The sequence below is a fragment of the Haliotis asinina genome, chromosome 9, assembly GCF_037392515.1.
Source record: "Haliotis asinina isolate JCU_RB_2024 chromosome 9, JCU_Hal_asi_v2, whole genome shotgun sequence".
Taxonomy (NCBI): Eukaryota; Metazoa; Mollusca; class Gastropoda; order Lepetellida; family Haliotidae; genus Haliotis; species Haliotis asinina.
Window position 1 is genome coordinate 47,063,556 of NC_090288.1, and position 20,293 is coordinate 47,083,848.

The 20,293-nt window shown below is 41.4% G+C and overlaps 1 protein-coding gene across 1 annotated transcript in view; it reads right to left on the reverse strand.

Annotated features, from left to right (window-relative positions):
• LOC137297040 (protein draper-like) overlaps nt 1-20,293 on the reverse strand; it is a 28,132-nt gene extending 7,839 nt beyond the window's left edge. The window contains exons 1-9 of the mRNA XM_067828992.1: nt 20,211-20,293; nt 12,879-12,966; nt 12,512-12,631; nt 11,699-11,947; nt 9,778-9,954; nt 5,503-5,640; nt 5,111-5,245; nt 4,236-4,370; nt 405-539 (exon numbers count right to left, since the gene is read on the reverse strand). Of these exons, the coding sequence (XP_067685093.1) occupies nt 405-539; nt 4,236-4,370; nt 5,111-5,245; nt 5,503-5,640; nt 9,778-9,954; nt 11,699-11,947; nt 12,512-12,631; nt 12,879-12,933 (1,144 nt within the window). The 5' untranslated portion in view covers nt 12,934-12,966; nt 20,211-20,293. The remainder of the gene's footprint in view (nt 1-404; nt 540-4,235; nt 4,371-5,110; nt 5,246-5,502; nt 5,641-9,777; nt 9,955-11,698; nt 11,948-12,511; nt 12,632-12,878; nt 12,967-20,210) is intronic.

Sequence of the window (20,293 nt, forward strand, 5' to 3'; positions counted from 1 at the left end):
AATTATGCTGTTTCAAAGCAATGCTTTTGCGTTTGCTGATTATGTCTTCAGTGTTCCTGTGGCGTTAGTGTGACGATATTACAATTGTATAACTTGCACTCTCCACAGAGAAATATTCTAGAAAATCATGCTTTGATACCTTCATAACATTTACGCATTAATATACACAATTACTAACGGATTCCATCAGCTCTTGCTCAAATGGTGTTACATGAAGGATACAATGTTCAAAGCTAATTGAAAAGGTTTTATAAGAGAGACATATAGAGGGCATTTCCAAAGTGGATGCACCAGTAGCATAATTTTTTTTCAAGAAGGAGAGTGTTTTCTCGTGCTTGTGAAAGTATTCTTGGAATATGAATGGAAAGACACATTTGAAATTTCAGGAAACAATATGAACTCACGTTGAAGACAGGTGTCTCTATGCCAACCTGCTGCACAACCATTAGGGCAGATGCCTGTAGCCTTGTTACAATGGGCAGCGTCGAGGCAGTTTCCACATTTGGTGATGCAGTCTCCATAGTAACCGTCTGGACACGCTGTACATAGTGTAAAATAACATGTTTCAAACAGCATGAAGCAATTTAGATGTAGGCATACATATTTTCAAATAGTACCATCATTTCCGGAAGGCGATAGCAACGCTTAATCCAAGAACCATAGACATTTCGTAATTTGAATTTTAAACCATCGCAGGATCAATACTTATTGAAGGAATTTTGCTTATAACGTTTATCCAGTATGATTAAAATCTAAATACTTTAGATATTTAAATACTTACCTTACCATTGCATATTACCTCAAGCATCCCTTAAAAGAGATCAGAATGGCTACCTCATGTATCGACAAGTGTGTAGGAACGGAAGTGACGAGATCTCCCTATCCGCGCATGCGAGAACAATCCAAAAACTTCTCTTTTCCTGAAAAGAAATAAGTTTGAAGAAGTCCAGAGTGGGGAGGAAAAACATCCAACGTTGGGTGGGCGTAACCTCCCTATGGTAAGGTAAGTATGTAAATATCTAAAATATTTAGATTTTAATAATTTTTAACTTACCTTACCATAGGGCTTTTGCATATGAATTCGACAGACAGGATGGTGGTGTCGGGCTTCGGAGGACCAAACGTGAGGAACCAAACGTGTCTGAATAAAATCAGGACCAAGGAAACTAGCTGATAACTGGAACAAGAGACAGATAGTAATCCTCAGTAAAGCCAAACTCCGGAAGAAATCAGCAAATAAACAAAATTCACCAAAATCATACACTTCCTTAAAACCCCAAGGTAATAAGCCATAATTACCTAGTAGGTGGAAGGTCGGTTGAGTTGCCGGGCCACCACCAACAGGCCGAAGGACTGGAAACCCTCCATATCTTCAACATACTGACATTGTTGAATACAAAGCGCAGGAACTTCCTATGCGGCCGGTAAATTGGGACATGTAGATAGGCGTCCTGAAGGTCTAAACTGGCTAGCCAAGACCTGGGGCCACGCTTGGCACGTAGTTGTCCCAAGGAGACAATGCGGAAGTGCGGCGGGTCATGAAGGTACAGCCTGTTGAATGTTGCCATATTGTGAGTCATTTGCATCTTCCCAGAATCCTTCTTGGGCACGAAGAAGATGGGTGAGTAGAACCCCGGGCACTGCTAGGGTTCTTGCACTGTCTCTAGAGCATTCTTGTCTAATAAGGTCTGAATGCTGTCGACTAAGAGCACACTTTGGGTTGGAAAGTATACACATGACTGGGGCGTCATTGTCAGAGGCGGCGACACGGTAATGGGGAGCTTGTAACCGGTCCGAAGTATGTTGGTGACAAATGAATATCCTAGAAATGTCCAGTTCCTCTAGAAGATCAATAGTCTCCCGCCTACAGGAGTGGGTCAGATCGGGACGACTGGGGAGCCAGTCGCACAGGACAGGACCAAACTTTCAACGAGCCTCAGCTAGGGACGCTTGCCTCTGCCCCTACTGGGTGCGCTGAGGCGCACGGCGCTGTCCATCATTGTCGGCCCTACCATGGGTGCGTCCTCAGCCAGTCATAGCCAGCGCCGCTTTAAAATGTGCCAACAAGTCATACAATACTTTCCCTTGCCACTGAAACAGCATCGAGAGATGATTCACCCTAGAGGCGCTGTCTTCAGTGAGGTCGGAGGCAGCTGCCAATGTAGCTGAAGTTAAAGCTGAAATGTGTTTAAGCATACGCTTTAACTCCGAATCAATAGCCAACATCCTGGAGTCCTTGACTCCGTATGAATTCTGTGGAGAACTAGCCAAACGTTTAAGCGATTCGTCATGAGCTGCCCCTTTACCGGCGAAATCCAAACTGTGGATCTTGTTGTCGCCCTTCTTAGATTTCGGTGCCTTGATTGTAGAAGAGAGGGAAAGCTTGGCAAAATCCGCATCAAGAGAAGCAATCGCGCCCGCCACCATCAGATGCTTTCTGATCATCCATGCCAGGAGACAGAGAGGGACAATCCGGGAGCCTGTCGGCTATCCAGTCATACACCGCAGGCGGAGGTAGATGGTACCCCCCGTCATCTGAGTCAGGTACATCCTCATTGTAGTCAGGTGAGAAAAACCTTTCCTCCATGTCGTCCCATGAGACTGAATGATGGCCAGCTGCAGACGTCGACATCCGAGGCTCCACACCAGAACAAAGACGAGCGTCAGCGGAACGCGAGGAGAGAACGATCTGGATCATGAACTACGACGACGACAGTGACGAGGGCTCCTGGAACGTTTACGGGACTTGGGAGTAGTCGTGCGATACCGTCTAAACGCCTAGCACGCTCTTCTATACGTTTTTGATGTAACATCTCTTCCCTAGAGAGTGTAGCGGTAGGCGTACGCTTGGGAATTCTGTAAGACCCCATTGGTGCCGGTATAGGTGTAGGCACTGACAATGGAACGGTGGATGGAGGTGACGAAGGCGTTGGCGTCGGAATAGGCGTAGACGTTGCTGCTGTAGACAATAGCATCAAAGGGCGCAGCCACAGTCGTCGGCGTCGACGTCGGCATCGACGTCGCATCAGAAGAGTAGATGCCAGAGTAGAAAGCAGCGCTGGTGATGGTGCTGGATCAGCGCTCGGGTGCAAAAGAGTTCACAAAAGCTTCTGCACCTCCGGGTGAGAAAGGGCGTTCGGGGTGGGAGAGATCGACGAAAGAATCCGACGAATGCTGTTGTGAAGGCGTCGGGTCCATCGGAGATAGGGGAAGCGTCGACAGACTCGCCAGAGTGATAACCATGATCCCAGAGATGAAGCAGGAGAAGACTTTTTCTTTTTCTCTGAGTGAATCGTTTCCTTTTTGCCGACAGATAGGCCTTGAATTCCGGAATATGGAGTGACGAGCAATGATGGAATCATCGATCATCAAAAGTACAAATAACAACTGCACAATCCGGACACCAGGGGTGGGGATCCTTTGCAGACTTCTGCACCTTACAGAGTGTGCAAAACTGCCGAGTCATAACCAAGTTGCAACACGCAGAGAAACAAACAAATAACTTCAATCATAAAACGCCATAAGGGAATTGGTTTAAACAAAACAAACCTACAGCAGAAATGGGGTAATACCCCTGCAGAAAAATGCCCTAACGACGAGACAGCAGAGAGTACACAACCAACATGGCTGCCCCACTGAATCACGCTGAGCGCACAAAATTAGTCACAAAACGGATATTTAAGCACAACAACACACACTGGTAAAGGAGACGGACTAGAGTCCAAAATTTACCAACTTGTGCAAGGAAAAATGGACAAACAACATGGAAACAAGAACATAACGCCGCGAGTCAAAAAACACGAGGTAGGTGAAGTGAAGGTAAATTACTGTAAACTTCACTACCAATAAGGGAAAAAGGTAGAAACACCATACCTACCAGTGCAAAAAAAACAGCTTTAATACAAAGCAAGTAGCAAATAGCGTAATCAAACAAAAATCACGTCAGACAGGTAAGACGCTTGAAGTAAAAGTGAAGTTTTTGGATTGTTCGCGCATGCGCACATAGGGAGATCGCGTCACTTCCGTTCCTATACACTCGTCGATACATGAGGTAGCCATTCGGCAGAATGGCGTATCAACAACTGTCTGATCTCTTTCAAGGGATGCTTGAGGTAATATGCATAAGCCCTATGGTAAAGTAAGTTAAAAATATATATATTAGGCAGCTGACATAAAATAAATAATTTGGGACTATAACAACACAAATGCACCCAGAACAAAGAACATGTACTCACGTTGAAGACAACTATCTGTTCGCCACCCTGGTTCACAACCACCAGGACAGATACCTGAAGACTTGTTACAAAGGACAGCGTCAAGGCAGTTTCCACATTTGGTGATGCAGTCTCCATAGTAACCGTCTGGACACGCTGTACATAGTGTAAAACAACATGTTTGTCAAATACATAACATGTTTCAAATAACATGAAGCAATTTAGAAGTAGGCATACATATTTTCAAATAGTACCATCATTTCCGGAAGGCGAGAGCAACACTTAATTCTGTCGAAAAGCAGTCCATACATGTAAGGTAACATCGACGAAATTATGCTTTATGTTCAACCAACTTCATTTGTAACAAATTATGCTGTTTCAAAGCAATCCTTTTGCGTTTGCTGATTATGTCTTCAGTGTTCCTGTGGCGTTAGTGTGATGATATTACAATTGTATAACTTGCACTCTCCACAGAGAGAAATATTCTAGAAGCTCATGCTTTGATACCTTCATAACATTTACGCATTAATATACACAATTAAAAACGGATTCCATCAGCTCTTGCTCAAATGGTTACATGAAGGATACAATGTTCAAAGCTAATTGAAAAGGTTTTATAAGAGAGACATATGGAGGGCATTTCCAAAGCGGATGCACCAATAGCATGAAATAATGTAAGATTCAGTTCCCTACTTTGACTGACCAGGGCAAAATGTACATTACTTCATGAACACCGGAATCATCACAATTTGATAACGGTTCAGTATAACATGGTCGCTATCTTTAGAAATTATTTCTTTTCAAGAAGGAGAGTGTTTTCTCGCGCTTGTGAAAGTATTCGTGGAATATGAATGGAAAGACACATTTGCAATTTCAAAAAAACAATATCAACTCACGTTGAAGACAGGTGTCTCTATGCCAACCTGCTGCACAACCATTAGGACAGATGCCTGTGGCCTTGTTACAATGGGCAGAGTTGAAGCAGTTTCCACACCTGGAGGTACAGTCTCCATAGTAACCGTCTGGACACGCTGTATGTGATGTAGAACAACTTCGTAGTGATGCTTAAATTATATTATTCTGATGCAATTTAAATATATATATATATATTTGCAAATATGCCAATATCTATTACTATCCATCAAGATACGTAATGCAAATGGTACATACATGTATCTGGAAAAACAAGTCAGACATTATCATTTGCATTCGACCAACGACATGTATAGCAATTTATACGTCTTCAAACAATTGCCGTAGGATTGTGTATGATTGGCTCAGTTTGTACCTGTTTGGCAGTCTATCCCCGTGTATCCTGCTGCACACCCACTCAGACACTGTCCAGTGATCTTGTCGCATACTTCTGTGTTACGTGCACAGTGACACTGTTTGTCACAGTCCTCGCCAAACCAGCCGTCACTACAAACTGAACACGAGCAAATACAGTGAGACCTCATTGTACCATCAAATGTGCCCTTACATACGTAGTTTGTGTTTTAAAATCATCGATAAATTATGCAAAACAAACGCTAAACTGAATTTAAGCATAATGCATCGCATCTCGCGCATTCCGGGTACCTCGACGATACTCTATAATGCATGAATTCCGTTTGTAATGAAATGTCAAATGATCAGTGACACCAATATTAAGTGTATCTCTGGAAACAAACAAAATGCATCAGGTGTTCAAAGAACGTATCAAAAAGCACTTGCTGGAAATTAAAGCAAAGTTGGGTTGGTACACTATACATTTTTTTGCAAAACCCAAGATACAGTGTCTTATTATTGTTAAAATATGAAAATATGAATGGTAAGAGTATTGTAAAAAGAATTTGTCAAATATATACACATGTATTTGAATGAACTGGTTCATGCAACACAATATATGATACTTTCATGACTGACTCACTGAGGCAACGGCACTTCTCCACTTCTCATTATTGCCTATGTTGCAAAACCTCCGTATGTATACACGTGTATGTGATTGTCGTATATCGGGTGTCAGGGAGCGTTGAGTTGGTTGATATATGTCATTGTGTCCCAGTTTTATAGATCGAAGCTCATGATATTGATCTGGACTACATTCATTAATTTACCGACTGCTGTCATATTCATGTAATATTGCTCAGTGCGGCACTAAACAACAACGTCAATTTGAGTGATATGTGTATTTTGAAACACTGATATTAACGTATTCAAATTTCCGTTTTGTATCATGTAAGCGACATTTTCCCGTGCATTACCTGTTTAAGCAATCATCTTTTAATATAGGTAAACTTCTGTCCTGATGAGCGTTACATTTACAGTCTGTTACTTATACGTTTCAGGTGTATGTTAACCTACCGAATATCTGCACCTCGCACAGAGTGAGAAAAATGCATGTCTGTATGGTGAGGTTGTTTCCTGTCAGTGCTTGTTGACATTTGACATCAGCTACAGATGGTGGGGAGGTATCATACGTTTCAGGGTATTGTTAACCTACCGAATATCTGCACCTCGCATAGTGAGTGAGTGAGTTAATATTTTACGTCACATCGGCAATATCTCAGCCATATCGTGACGACGAAAACGATTATAAATTGCAAATGAATAAACACATACATTGTAAAACCTGTCAACGAAGGGCAGTAAAACTAACTATAATATCACAGAGCAGAATGTAAAACTAGTGATTAGACCTAAAACAATGTATCTACAGAGGACTGCTCCATATAAGAATGAGCTACAACAACTAAAGGTAGATCACCATACAAAGGACCATGGGGACTTACATGGACCCTAGTTGGATTTACACCATCCCTTCAGCTGTTAGCAATGTAGACAAATCTAGCCATAAAGTAAATGAACACTTATTCTACGATTAAAAACCTGGAAAAATGAAATTTACTTCAAATGTTTTGGGACTTAAGTACCCTCTCATTTGGACAATTATTTTAGAGTACTTCAACCCCCTTTGAGGGTACAACCACTAACGATTTGAGTTACTAATTTAATCTTCAAATTATATAATATTTATCTATTTACAATTCAGCTAACAAATCTAATTCCTTTAAAAATGCAATAATGAAATGAGGACTATTATTTTTAAAAAGATCCTTCATAGTTCGTGAATTAAAATACTGATCCCTTGTGATGGAATATTCAACACAGTCAAGCAAGATATGCTTCACTTTGATACTTTCATCACAAGGGATGCAGAATGGAGGATCCTCACCTTTCAAAGGTATTCATGAGTATATCTCGTATGGCCAATACGACATCGCCGCAAAATGACCTCCTCAAATCCGACTGAACCCAAGTGGGTATAACCAATATAACGTGTAATTTATGTAATTTATTTACACCCACTTGGATGTCCCACTTCTTTTGCATCAGACCACAGATATGCGATCTATTTGTAGCTTTATAATCAGAGTATGGAGTAAAATGTGCTGTCACTGATTTGTTGAGTGCTGCCTTGGCAGCAAGATCAGCCAATGTGTTATCAGAAATGCTTACATGGTTGGGTAACCAACAAAAGCCGATGTCGTATTGGCCAGTAGCAAAATCATTATACAATTCGATCATTTCTATTAAAAGTGGATGTTTACATGACAGGTTTTGAATTGCCCGGAGGCAAGAAAGAGAGTCGGAATATATACTATACTGTTTATGTTCAGGATGTCTTTGAATATATTTACGAGCCGTTAATATAGCGTTTGCTTCCGCTGTGAAAATAGAACTGTTATCCGGTAATCTGAAAGATATTGCTCTGGATCCAATGACAGTCGCACAAGCAACTGCACCACCATCCTTGGACCCATCTGTAAATAAAGATTTGTATGTATTATAGTTACTTTTTAATTGATTATATTCTTGTTTATAGTGTAATTCATTTGTTTCTGATTCTTTAAACGTCGTCAGTGTTAGGTCAGCTTTGGGTCTAACCAACCGCCAAAGAGGAGAAGAAAGTAGACGGGAAGGAGATATATTGGCTAGCTCAATGCCACCAGCAGAAAGAAAAGGTTTCACTCTAAGTTCCAGAGGCGGAACAGGAAAAGACTTTTTATTGTATAGATCCTCATAAAGAGGATTAAAAACACAGTTAAATGCAGGATTGGCTTCATTAGAATATAGCTTTGTTATATACCGTAAGGAGAGTTTTATACGTCGTTGAGTAAGAGATGGCTCATCGGCCTCGACGTAAAGACTGTCAATTGGAGAAGTTCTAAATGACCCAAGACAAAGTCTCTGACCTTGATGGTGGATAGAATCAAGTATTTCGAGGCTGCTTTTACAGGTTCCACCAAAAACGACGGAGTCGTAACTGTTTCGAACGGATGAAAGATCTGTATAGGTGGAGTAGGGTAGTTTTGTCTCCTCCCCTCCCTCCCAATTGGAAACAACTTTTAACAGATCAAGTGCCTTCAGGCATTTAGTCTTAAGGGATTTAATGTGGGGTAGAAAAGTTAGATGTGAGTCGAAAATAAGACCCACGAACTTGGCCTCCTTTACTACTTTGATGGGGGTGCCATTTAAAAATAATTCTGAATCTTTATGCGGTTTATACTTTCTGCAGAAATGCAAGCAGTTTGTTTTTGTTATAGAAAATTTAAACCCGTTTTCAAGTGAAATTTTTTCAATTTTATTGAAACAAATTTGTAATTGCCTCTCTATTGTATGCATATTTCTACCTCTACAAGAAACATTAAAATCGTCAACAAATAGTGATTCATCTACTGAATCACTTAAAACCTTAGAAAGACAATTGATTTTAATACTAAATAAAGCTACAGACTTCACAGCTTCCAAATAGTATCATATGCTTTTTCAAGAGCAAAAAATATTGATACTGCATGCTGTTTTTTTATGAAAGAATATGTAACTTATGATTCTAAATGAACCAAAATTTCAATATTCTGCTTCGGATTTTACGGAAACCACATTGTATATCAGTGATCAGATCGCTCCATGGTTTTGCAAACGCAGCTAGTTAAGGAAATAGGTCGGTAATTTGATTGATCTGTATGATCCCTCCCAGGCTTTGGAATAGGAACAACTATGGCTTTTCGCCACGAAGGGGGAAAATGTTTTGTTATCCAAATATGGTCAAAAATGCCAAGTAACGTTTCGAGACATGATTCAGGCAAGTGTTTTAAGAGTTGGTAATGGATATCATCAGGTCCTGTTGCAGTATCGTGAGCCTGTGTTAGCGCAGTATGACGTTCATGTAATGAAAATACCTCATTATAATCTTCACCATTATAAGATTTAAAATTCACTGTTTTCTTCTTTTGGTGTGTTTGATAAGTCTGGAATTTTGGATGATAATTTGAGGAGCACGAATGTTTAGCCAAAGTTTCACCCAACTGATTTGCAATATCAGATTTTTCAGTTAGTATGTTATTATCATTTTTTAGATGCTGAATACTACTGGATTTGGAACATTTGCTTTTAATTTTTGGATCATATTCCACACTCTTGACATAGCAGTACGGGGATTTATTTTGGAAACGTATTTTTTCCAAGTATGACGTTTAATGTGCTTAAACGTTTCATACGTTTCAGGTGATTGTTCACCTACCGAATATCTCCACCTCGCACAGAATGAGAAAACTGCTTGTCTGTATGGTGAGCGTGTTTCCTGTCAGTGCTTGTTGACATTTGACATCAGCTACAGATGGCGGGAAGGTGTCCGTTGACCACTGGAAGCACAGCTGTCCACCAACAAATATGTTCATGCCCCTGTTTCTTTCCGCGACTGCATTTCAAAGTTGGAAAAGTTGGCTTCAAATATCAAATATTACAGGTGAGCACCACATCGATTCGCACCATGTGAAAGGGGATATTAATAAAGTGTATTTACAAGTAAAACGTAAAACGACGTACGAGGGGATGTCAATAACTTTTGAGCCTTGAGCATTTTTCATACCCAGGTGTCACTGCCTGTGGTACGACATCGAACCTTGGGGTGTAGCTGATGTGATATATAAGTTTTGGTATCCTACTCTCCGAAGTTATTGAACAGCTCACACTGAGAACCCACCCCCACCCCCCCACCCCCCGGAAGTGAATATGAATAAAATTGAGTATAGTGCAGTAATTAATTCAACTCGGCGAAGAACATTGAAGAAAGGCTTTCAGCACTTTATGGGAAGTCTTCCCCTTCATCTGCTACCATCAAACGATGGGTCAATGAATCGCCCAACAACAAGCACTAGTCAGGAAAACATTGACAGAGTGCATAGACTTGTGCTGGAAAATCGTCGAATCACACTCCTTGAGTAAGAGGAGACCACAGGCATTTCACATGGATCCATCGAGACAATTTACATGAACATCTGGTCATGTCTAAGGTGTGCGCAAGATGGGTGCCAAGAATCCTTACAGATGAAATGAAGCAAACAAGGGTCACCATAAGCTACTCCATGCTAACCATACTGTATGTTCGTCAACAAGAATCCAGAAGATTTTCACTTTAGGCTAGTAACCTGTGATGAAACCTGGATCCACCCCTATGGTCCTGAGAGCAAACAAGAATCCATGGAATGGAAACATGTCACTTCTCCTAGGACCAAAAGGTTCAAAGCCTCCAGATCAGTGCAGAATGTAATAGCGACAGTCTTCTGGAAAGCGCCGGGGCAAGATCAGACGTGGTATTCTTCTACATCAAGACAATGCTCCAGTACACACCTCTCGCGTTGCAGTCGCTGCTGTCCAGGAATGCGGGTACGAAATCTTGCCGCATCCCCCCCTACTCTCCAGACCTGGCACCAAGTGATTACCATCTGTTCCCAAATCTCAAGAAACACTTGCGTGGTCGTAGATTTCAGGATGATAATGAGCTTATTGCTTCTGCTGAGGCTTGGTTTGAGGACCAAAATGGCGCCTTCTAGAGAGATGGCATCAGCGACTGGCAGAAAAGATGGAACAAGTGTCTTGACTCACAAGGGGACTATGTTGAAAAATATATGTGGTTCATACCAATATTTTGTGTTTTTCTATGCAAGGCTCAAAACTTATTGACAACCCCTCGTATCTATACTGACATACTGTATGTTCGTCAGTGAACATGACGAATTCAGAAATGAGACTGCGAATTAGGGTTTATTTTGGCGGCTGATACACAAGAAATACACTACTGACATGCTGACACGATGATGTGCTAACTTCACTCACATACTCAGTCAAAAAGTCACGAAGTGTTCCTTCGTTGTCAGCCAGCTCTTTTTCCTTGTGATTCTCAAAATGCAACGTGCGGTCTAAGGGAGATAACCCCGTTTTTAAAATGATCATAGCGTACCACCACAAAAACAACAAAACAAAAATACATGTCTCTTCATAAACTAGCAAAATCATTCACAAAATATCCAACACTGTACGTACCTGCTTTTAAGCAGTACACGAAAAACACGCTGTACATATTGTTTGGTTATGGATTTTCTGCAATATTGTACAGGCTACATTCCTCAATGAAAACCGTACGTGTTAATACTAATACTTACAGTCCTGTCGCAGGTACAGCATTATGTGTTGTATCTTGTCTGTGGTTGAGTTGTTCAGAAAGACAGTCCATCTTTGGACACCATCTAATAATGTATGTGTACATGTCAGTGGTTTACTGTAGAAGTCGGTGGTTGCTCTGCCATCCACGCCGTAGCGGGCGTCATAGCTGTGAAGTGTATTCCCTGTCCTGTCGCTGTTTTCAGTGAATGTACTGGTCTGTGTGGCACTTCTTCCTAGGGCAATATTTTCTAAAGAAAATGAAACCATGTACAACATACAGACTGGAGGCAAAGTGGAAATATAGGCCTTAGGTACATTGTGAGAAAACAGCTAATTCGTGTACATTAAAGTGTACATTATTTTGTAATATGTATTTTACTTATCATATCTGGGCTTAAGATATTCGTGGTAGGGGGTAGACCCTTGATCACCAGGAAGGTGTCTAAATTTTATTGCTTGTGCCCATAGCCTAGTTATAATTGATACTAAACATAAATTCTGAATTGATTTTCTATATACATAAGCAGTAATACTGGCCTACTGTTTTTCAAAAGCAACAAATCTATGCTGATTGCAATATGGCAGCCAATGTGACATACTGGCTAAGTTAGATCGGCATGATGGTTCTATGTGATATCGCTTGTGACTTTGTGATGTATTTGTAGATCTAGATGCTATAGAAGGACTTCTATCCACGTTTTAAGCAGAAAATAGTTTGGGAAATACTACTGATACAACGAAGGGATTGCTTGAAATCAATTAGTTCGATCATCTTTACATCGATAAACCACATGTACGAGTCATTTACTCACGTTTCTGGCAGAAGGAACCGAACCATCCTTCCTGACATCTGTCTGGATCACCGACCTGGCTGCAGGGTGTAGAGGGGAACACAGTACAGGCAGCTGCAGTGTTACAGTGACACTCGGCATCTGAAGACATAATGAAAACATATCTAGGATGAAATACCAAGAAAATAAAGCATCAAACGTGTTCTGAAAACATCGAAATATTCAACTTTCCGAAGCTGACATTTTGGCCAATCTTATTTGCAGTTATGTACATGCTGATCATTCATGCTGTTAAACGTCAGATAAAACTTTATCCAGCATGTCGTGTGGAAGATAGAACCAGTTTTCACAAATGGTAGCATACCAATGACCCCATAAAACGTCCTACCTGTGAGAGTCCCAGAGATGGAGAAATACAATAACCCGATCAAAAGCCACGCCATTGTGTCCTAGGTTTGTTCCTTCAGGGATGGAACCTGCAACGAAACAGTCAGATTTCACATAACGGTTTGTCATTCGGGACATGTTCCTCTTTCAAGTTCAAACAGGGAGACATGTGTGATTATCTGATAAACAATTACTGATCGGTGCGCCAACAATTAAAAGACACGCAGTCACTAGTCAGACAAATCAAGCAATCATAAATATCGCCGCTCATGAGTAAAATTGATGAATGTGCAATTGACCTGATTGACTAGATAATTGCATGTTCACCCAGCCATGTTAACCGACCTCACAAAGTCACAACAAAATATTTACTATTTATTATTATAAATATCTGCTGACTTGACAAGCAAATGATTGTATACATGGACGTGCAGAACCGTCATTGTATTTATATGCATTGTTGTTTCGCTGTGGACCTTTGCCAGAACTTTTGACTACAAAGACATGATGATATAATGTGTATACTAAGATCTAAACAGTTTCAAATGCATCTCAGCTATCGTTGTGTTTGTTATGAACGCCAAATGCATGTTCTCTCTCCTATAGCGTCCTGTTAAATATGTGTGGTAGTTGGCGTTCTCTCTTATTGCGTCTTGTCAAACTAGGTGTGGTAGGTGACGTTCTCTCTTATAGTGTCTTGTCAGCCAGGAGGGCCCGGGGTAGGTGGCGTTCTCTCTTATAGCGTCTTGTCAACAAGGTATGGTAGGTGGCGTTCTCTCTTTTATCGTCTTGTCAACAAGGACGAGCAGGTGGCGTTCTCTCTTATAGCACCATGGTGGTTGCAGTGTATGTCACCCTCAGGCTCAACAAATGGCAGTATATTTGACTATGTACGAGGGGTTGTCAGTACGTTTTGAGCCTTGCATAGAAAAACACAAAATATTGGTATGAACCACATATATTTTTCAACACAGTCCCCTTGTGAGTCAAGACACTTGTTCCATCTTTTCTGCCAGTCGCTGATGCCATCTCTCTAGAAGGCGCCATTTTGGTCCTCAAACCAAGCCTCAGTAGCAGCAATAAGCTCATTATCATCCTGAAATCTACGCCCACGCAAGTGTTTCTTGAGATTTGGGAACAGATGGTAATCACTTGGTGCCAGGTCTGGAGAGTAGGGGGGGGATGCGGCAAGATTTCGTACCCGCATTCCTGGACAGCAGCGACTGCAACGCGAGAGGTGTGTACTGGAGCATTGTCTTGATGTAGAAGAATACCACGACTGATCTTGCCCCGGCGCTTCTCCTTGATTGACTGTCGCACTTGCCTCAACAAGTTAGCGTATTATTCCCCATTCATTGTTCTTCCTTTTGGTAAGTAATCTATGTGGATGACGCCTTTGCTATCCCAGAAGACTGTCGCCATTACCTTCTGCACTGATCTGGAGGCTTTGAACTTTTAGGTCCTGGGAGAAGTGACATGTTTCCATTCCATGGATTCTTGTTTGCTCTCAGGATCATAGTGGTGGATCCAGGTTTCATCACAGGTTACTAGCCTAAAGTGAAAATCTTCTGGATTCTTGTTGTATCTGGTTAGCATGGACTAGCTTATGGTGACCCTTGTTTGCTTCATTTCATCTGTAAGCATTCTTGGCACCCATCTTGCGCACACCTTAGACATGACCAGATGTTCATGAAGAATTGTCTCGATGGATCCATGTGAAATGCCTGTGGTCTCCTCTAACTCGTGGAGTGTGATTCGACGATTTTCCAGCACAAGTCTATGCACTCTGTCAATGTTTTCCTGACTAGTGCTTGTTGTTGGGCGACCTGGACGGGGGCCATCTTCAAGTCTCTCTCTACCATATGCTTAAATTCATTGACCCGTCGTTTGATGGTAGCAGATGAAGGGGAAGACTTCCCATAAAGTGCTGAAAGCCTTTCTTCAATGTTCTTCGCCGAGTTTCCTTCAAGAACTAAAAACTTAATTACTGCTCTATACTCAATTTTATTCATTTTCACTGCCGTGAGGGGGGTCTCTTTCTGTCAATGTGAGCTGTTCAATAACTTCGGAGAGTAGGATACCAAAACTTATATATCACATCAGCTACACCCCAAGGTTCAATGTCGTACGATAAGCAGTGACACCTGGGTATGAAAGATGCTCCAGGCTCAAAACTTATTGACATCCCCTCGTATGTTACGTCTACTTGAATAGTTGGCTGCATTGACATGAGTAATAATATGAAACACAAAACACATTTCTGACACTCTCCATACATACAATGTCTGTCATGGAATATGCACTAAACGTATAGACTATCTTACAAGTATTCCAAAACAAGGTACGACCAACAAGGATGCATGATCAAATTCGTTATATGAAGCTGCTCGACCTGATATAGAGGCTGTTATGTTGATGTTTGTGAACAGCACACTGACTGTTCCATACCAGTGATTTCTCCGTTCCGGTGAGTCTGTTGAGAGCAATGCCGCGTTACGGATGGGATGCACTCTCTTTCCTAGTTTGTTACATTCGGAGCAATGATGGACTGAAGGTATACAGGTGTGCCCTTATGTATTACGGGAAGATGGACACACATATCAAGTACCATGAACGAAACAGGTACCCACCAATACCTTTGCATATCAACTCAGTTCGCTATGTACTGCAACCTAAAATACACTCGAATCAATTTCTCACTGTCGCATATATGCAGTGGTCCCAAAGTCGGACGTTCAATTATGGAATCCGAGAAGGGACATTGTCGCGTTGTCGCATTGTCGCGTTGTCGCCCTCTCAAAAACAAGCAAAATGAGGCAAAAAATAACCAAAGCGCGACAATGCGACAACGCGACATTTCGCCTGTTTGTCGCATTGTCGTGATGTCGCGTGTCGCGTTTCGAATAACATTTTCTCTGTTCCTCCAAAGTGCGACACGCGACATAGCGACACTTTATAGGTCAAAATATGTCGCGTTGTCGCATTGTCGCCCTATCTACGATGTGTAAAAAAACCCAAACATTTACTAAAACGCGACACGCGACAATGCGACATATTGAAATGTCGCATTGTCGCGTTGTCGCGTTGTCGCCCTTTCCGATTACCGATGCGCATGCGTAGAAAGTAAATTATAGTACGCATGCGCAGGAAAAGTTAAACTCTATTTCACACTTCAATGGTCCTTTTGCTACTTCCAATGGTTTTTAAAATGAAGTAGTGCTTGAAATGGCAGTTGGACTGCTTTTCTTGAACTTAATGCAAATCTTCATTGTTGGTTAGAAAATTATTTTATATATAAATGTATTTAGTGATTGAAGTGTGTTTTAGCAGCAAGACAAATGTTTGATACTTTTCATTGTAATCAGGGCACACGTTTGCCTTGTCATTCAAGGCGGGGCAATTTGCTGTGCAGATTAATGTCTCTTTGTCACACCAGATAGCTATTATCATAAGTTCGAATCCCAGCACCATACACATTAATCACTTTGAACATTTCGCCGATATCTAGATGACAGGTTGTGAGAAACTGAAATATTGTTAAAATTCAAGCCACATCGGCAGAAACATCAGGTGATGTCCTCGAATGAGACACTGTGTTCCATAATGTGGCTCCTGACACAGTTTCATGGTACACTCCTGTCCGATGCTGATGAATTTGTCTGAGATCTGCCAGCAGTGGATGGATACCAAGTAGAATGAGATATCATGTAACCACCCGACACCTCAAAGACAGTTTAGGTCGGCTTTGAACGTGATAATGGGAAAACGCCATACAAATGGACTGTTATCATTGTGATATACTATCCCAAGAAATAAACGCATAGACGAGAAATCTGTTGAGAAAAGTTTCAAACGTGTATAACTCGTCCATAAATAGACTTTAGTGCATGAATTTTACATCAGTAATGAGTGCATGTGCTTTAGAAGAAGGTAATGTCTATAAAACAAATAAATACTAAGCGAAGACGTTGATGACGACGTAGCACGACCCTGACGTCGGGTTTTCTGGTTCTCAAACGAATCTCTTTCAGCCTGTTCCGTACAGTTTGACCTGACATCCTCTGAAGCCCAGGTGCCCTGGCTGTTGTGCTCTCACCCGTGGGAGTACCATCACGCAACTGTAGTACCCGCATGTACCTGTTTGAGCTGCAGTGGCAACTCTAGGTCTGTCTGAAAGGGGGCGGTGATTTCTTATATCTGTTTGGCTGCAACGAGCTGCAAGTCATTATATCTTGCTCAGACTAACATTCAGACGCCTGGCAACAGAAGAGTTGTGAAAATACAAATCGTCTATGCGTTTCTGTTGGAGGAATGGTTTATTAGAAACGATGAAATAGCTTGGTAGTGTTGCGTACCCTTGAAGTGCCAGAAACCAGTTCTCCCTCCATCACTCCTCCTACTCTGCGAAGCTCCACTCCATTTCACACCACACCTCTCCTCTCCTCTCCTCTCCCCTCCTCCTCCTTCACTCCTCCGGCGCTCCGTTCTACTCCACTCCACCCTAGCCCACTCCTCTCCGCTTCGCTCCACACCACTCCTCACTCCTCCACCGCTGCACTCTTTCAAGGTTTGGGAAGCTTCGCAAATTAGCCAGGTATTTCAATACAATAATGTGTTGTCATGTCTGTTTTTAGTTCTATTTGAATCCTGTCTTATTAACCCTGCACATGAGATAATTCACAATATATCTCATACTTTTCTCATATGGATACTTGATCAAGTGATACTTATGTACTACTTTCAAACATGCACCTACTGAATCATAATATTCTTCAGCAAAATGGACAGTTTGAATGCGCCATTAACCACGCACCCTTAACCCACACACTACACGGCAACATGGATGTTCATTTATCATTGTTCTGAGTTCGAATCAGGGGTATCTCAGCTCTTAAAAAGCATATAAAATGATCATGCTTGTGATAGTTTTTGGATTCCGCCGTAACTAATAAAACGCGACAATGCGACGAAATGTCGCGTAGTCGTATTGTCCCGTGTCGCGTTTTAGTAAATATCTTATAATACATACTGTAGTCAATATTTTAACAAAACGCGACGCGCGACAATGCGACAATGCGACATTTCATTAAAATGTCGCGTTGTCGCTTTGTCGCGTGTCGCGTTTTAGTAAATATCTTATAATACATACTGCAGTCAATATTTTAACAAAACGCGACGCGCGACAATGCGACATTTCATCAAAATGTCGCGTTGTCGCATTGTCGCGTGTCGCGTTTTAGTAAACATCTTATAATACATACTGTAGTCAATATTTTAACAAAACGCGACGCGCGGTAATGCGTGAATACATTTCATCAAAATTTTATTAGTTACGGCGGAATGTAAAAAAGAAAATATGACAAGCATGATTATTTTTCGATATTTTTAAAGGATTCAGGTAGCCAGGGATCGACATCAGAACAATGATAAATGAACGTACATCTAGTCGTAAAGTCCATAGTGGTTGAGTGTCGTTGCTTAACGGAATGGTTCTATTCAGACTGACCCTTTTGCTGAATTTTTTTTGATACAGCAGCCGTAGGTTTGAAACGATACAAGTACATGTGTATCGCTGAATCTATATAGTATCCGTATGAAAAAATTATGAGGCATATTGCGAATCAGGCTATGTGCAGGATTAATAATATAGGATTCAAACAGAAATGAAAAAGGACATCACAATACATCATTGTAATGAAATACCGTGCTATTTATACCAATAAACCTTGGGTGAGTGGAGTGGAGCGGCGAGAAGAGTGAGAGGAGTGAGGGAGGGAAAGCTAGTTTCTGGCACTACAAGTGTACGCAACTCTACCAAGTGATGTCATTGTTTCTAATATCTTACTGCTAACTGTCCATTCGTAAGGCGTTTTCCCACTATGACGTTTCAAAGTCGACCTAAACTGTCATTGAGGTGACGGATGGTTAAGTGATATCTAATTCTACTTGGTATCCATCCACTGCTGGCTGAACAGAGGCAGATCTCAGACAAATTCATCAGCGTCGGACAGGACTGTACCACGAAACTGTCAGGAGCCATATTATGGAACATAGTGACCCATTCGAGGACATCACCTGATGTTTCTGCCGATGTGGCTTGAATTTTAACAATACTTTAGTTTTTCACAACCTGTAATCACAACCTGTCATCGAAATCTCCAAAGTGATTGGTGTGTATGGTGCTGGGATTCGAACTTATGATAATAACTATATATCTGGTGTGACTAAGAGACTAAATCTGCGCAGCAAATTGCCCCGCCTTGAATGACAGGGGTACAGAGAGCCGTGATTACAATGAATAGTTGCATTACTAATTCGTTTTGCTGCTAGAACACACTTGACTGGCTAAATCCATTTGCAATATGTAAAACAATAAAGAAAGATTTGCATTAAGTTCAAGAATAGAAGGCCCGTTGCCATTTCGAGCACTACTTCATTTTAAAAACCATTGGAGGTAACGAAAGACCAGTGAAGTCTGGAAAAGAGTATAACATTTTCTGCGCATGCGTAGATTAATTGACTTTCTACACATGCGCACTGGTAACCAAAAGGGCGACAACGCGACAATGCGACATACATTTTGTCGCATTGTCGCGTGTCGCGTTTCAGTCAATTTGTTAAATGCATGCTATGGTCAATATTTTAATAAAGCGCGACACGCGACAGTGCGACATCGCGACATTTTGATGAAATGTCGCGTTGTCGCATTGTCGCGTGTCGCGTTTTAGTGACTTCTTACATATCTTAGATAGGGCGACAATGCGACAACGCGACATATTTTGACCTTGAAAACTGTCGCTATGTCGCGTGTCGCACTTTGGAGGAACAGAGAAAATGTTATTCGAAACGCGACAATGCGACAAACAGGCGAAATGTCGCGTTGTCGCATTGTCGCATTGTCGCGCTTTGGTTAATTTTTGCCTCATTTTGCTTGTTTTTGAGAGGGCGACAGGGCGACAACGCGACAATGCGACAACGCGACAATGTCCCTTCTCGGATTCCATATTCAATAGATATAAAAAGCTAAGTGACAACACCGTCGGTGTTCGGTCGAAAATAACATACGACACATAATATATTATGAAACTGACAATTCTGGCATCAAGTTTTAGTTACAAAGGTGTGATTCGCATGTAAAACCTCATGGATACTCAACAGGGTCAACAAAGGAAACATAAAAAGTAAAGTGAGCGACGTTGCCACTGTCTTCCCGGAAAAACAACGGCATCTGTCCCACATAATTATGATGAAGCGACATTACTGACATCAAGAGTAAATCGCAAATGTAAGATGGAAGATATAGAATGCAATGTAAGACCTAGCGGATACTCACCCGTGTTCACGTTAGACAAATACGGCGACACACAACCAGGAAGAAAATAGTAGGTAGGAGACTTCACGTGATCCATACCAGGG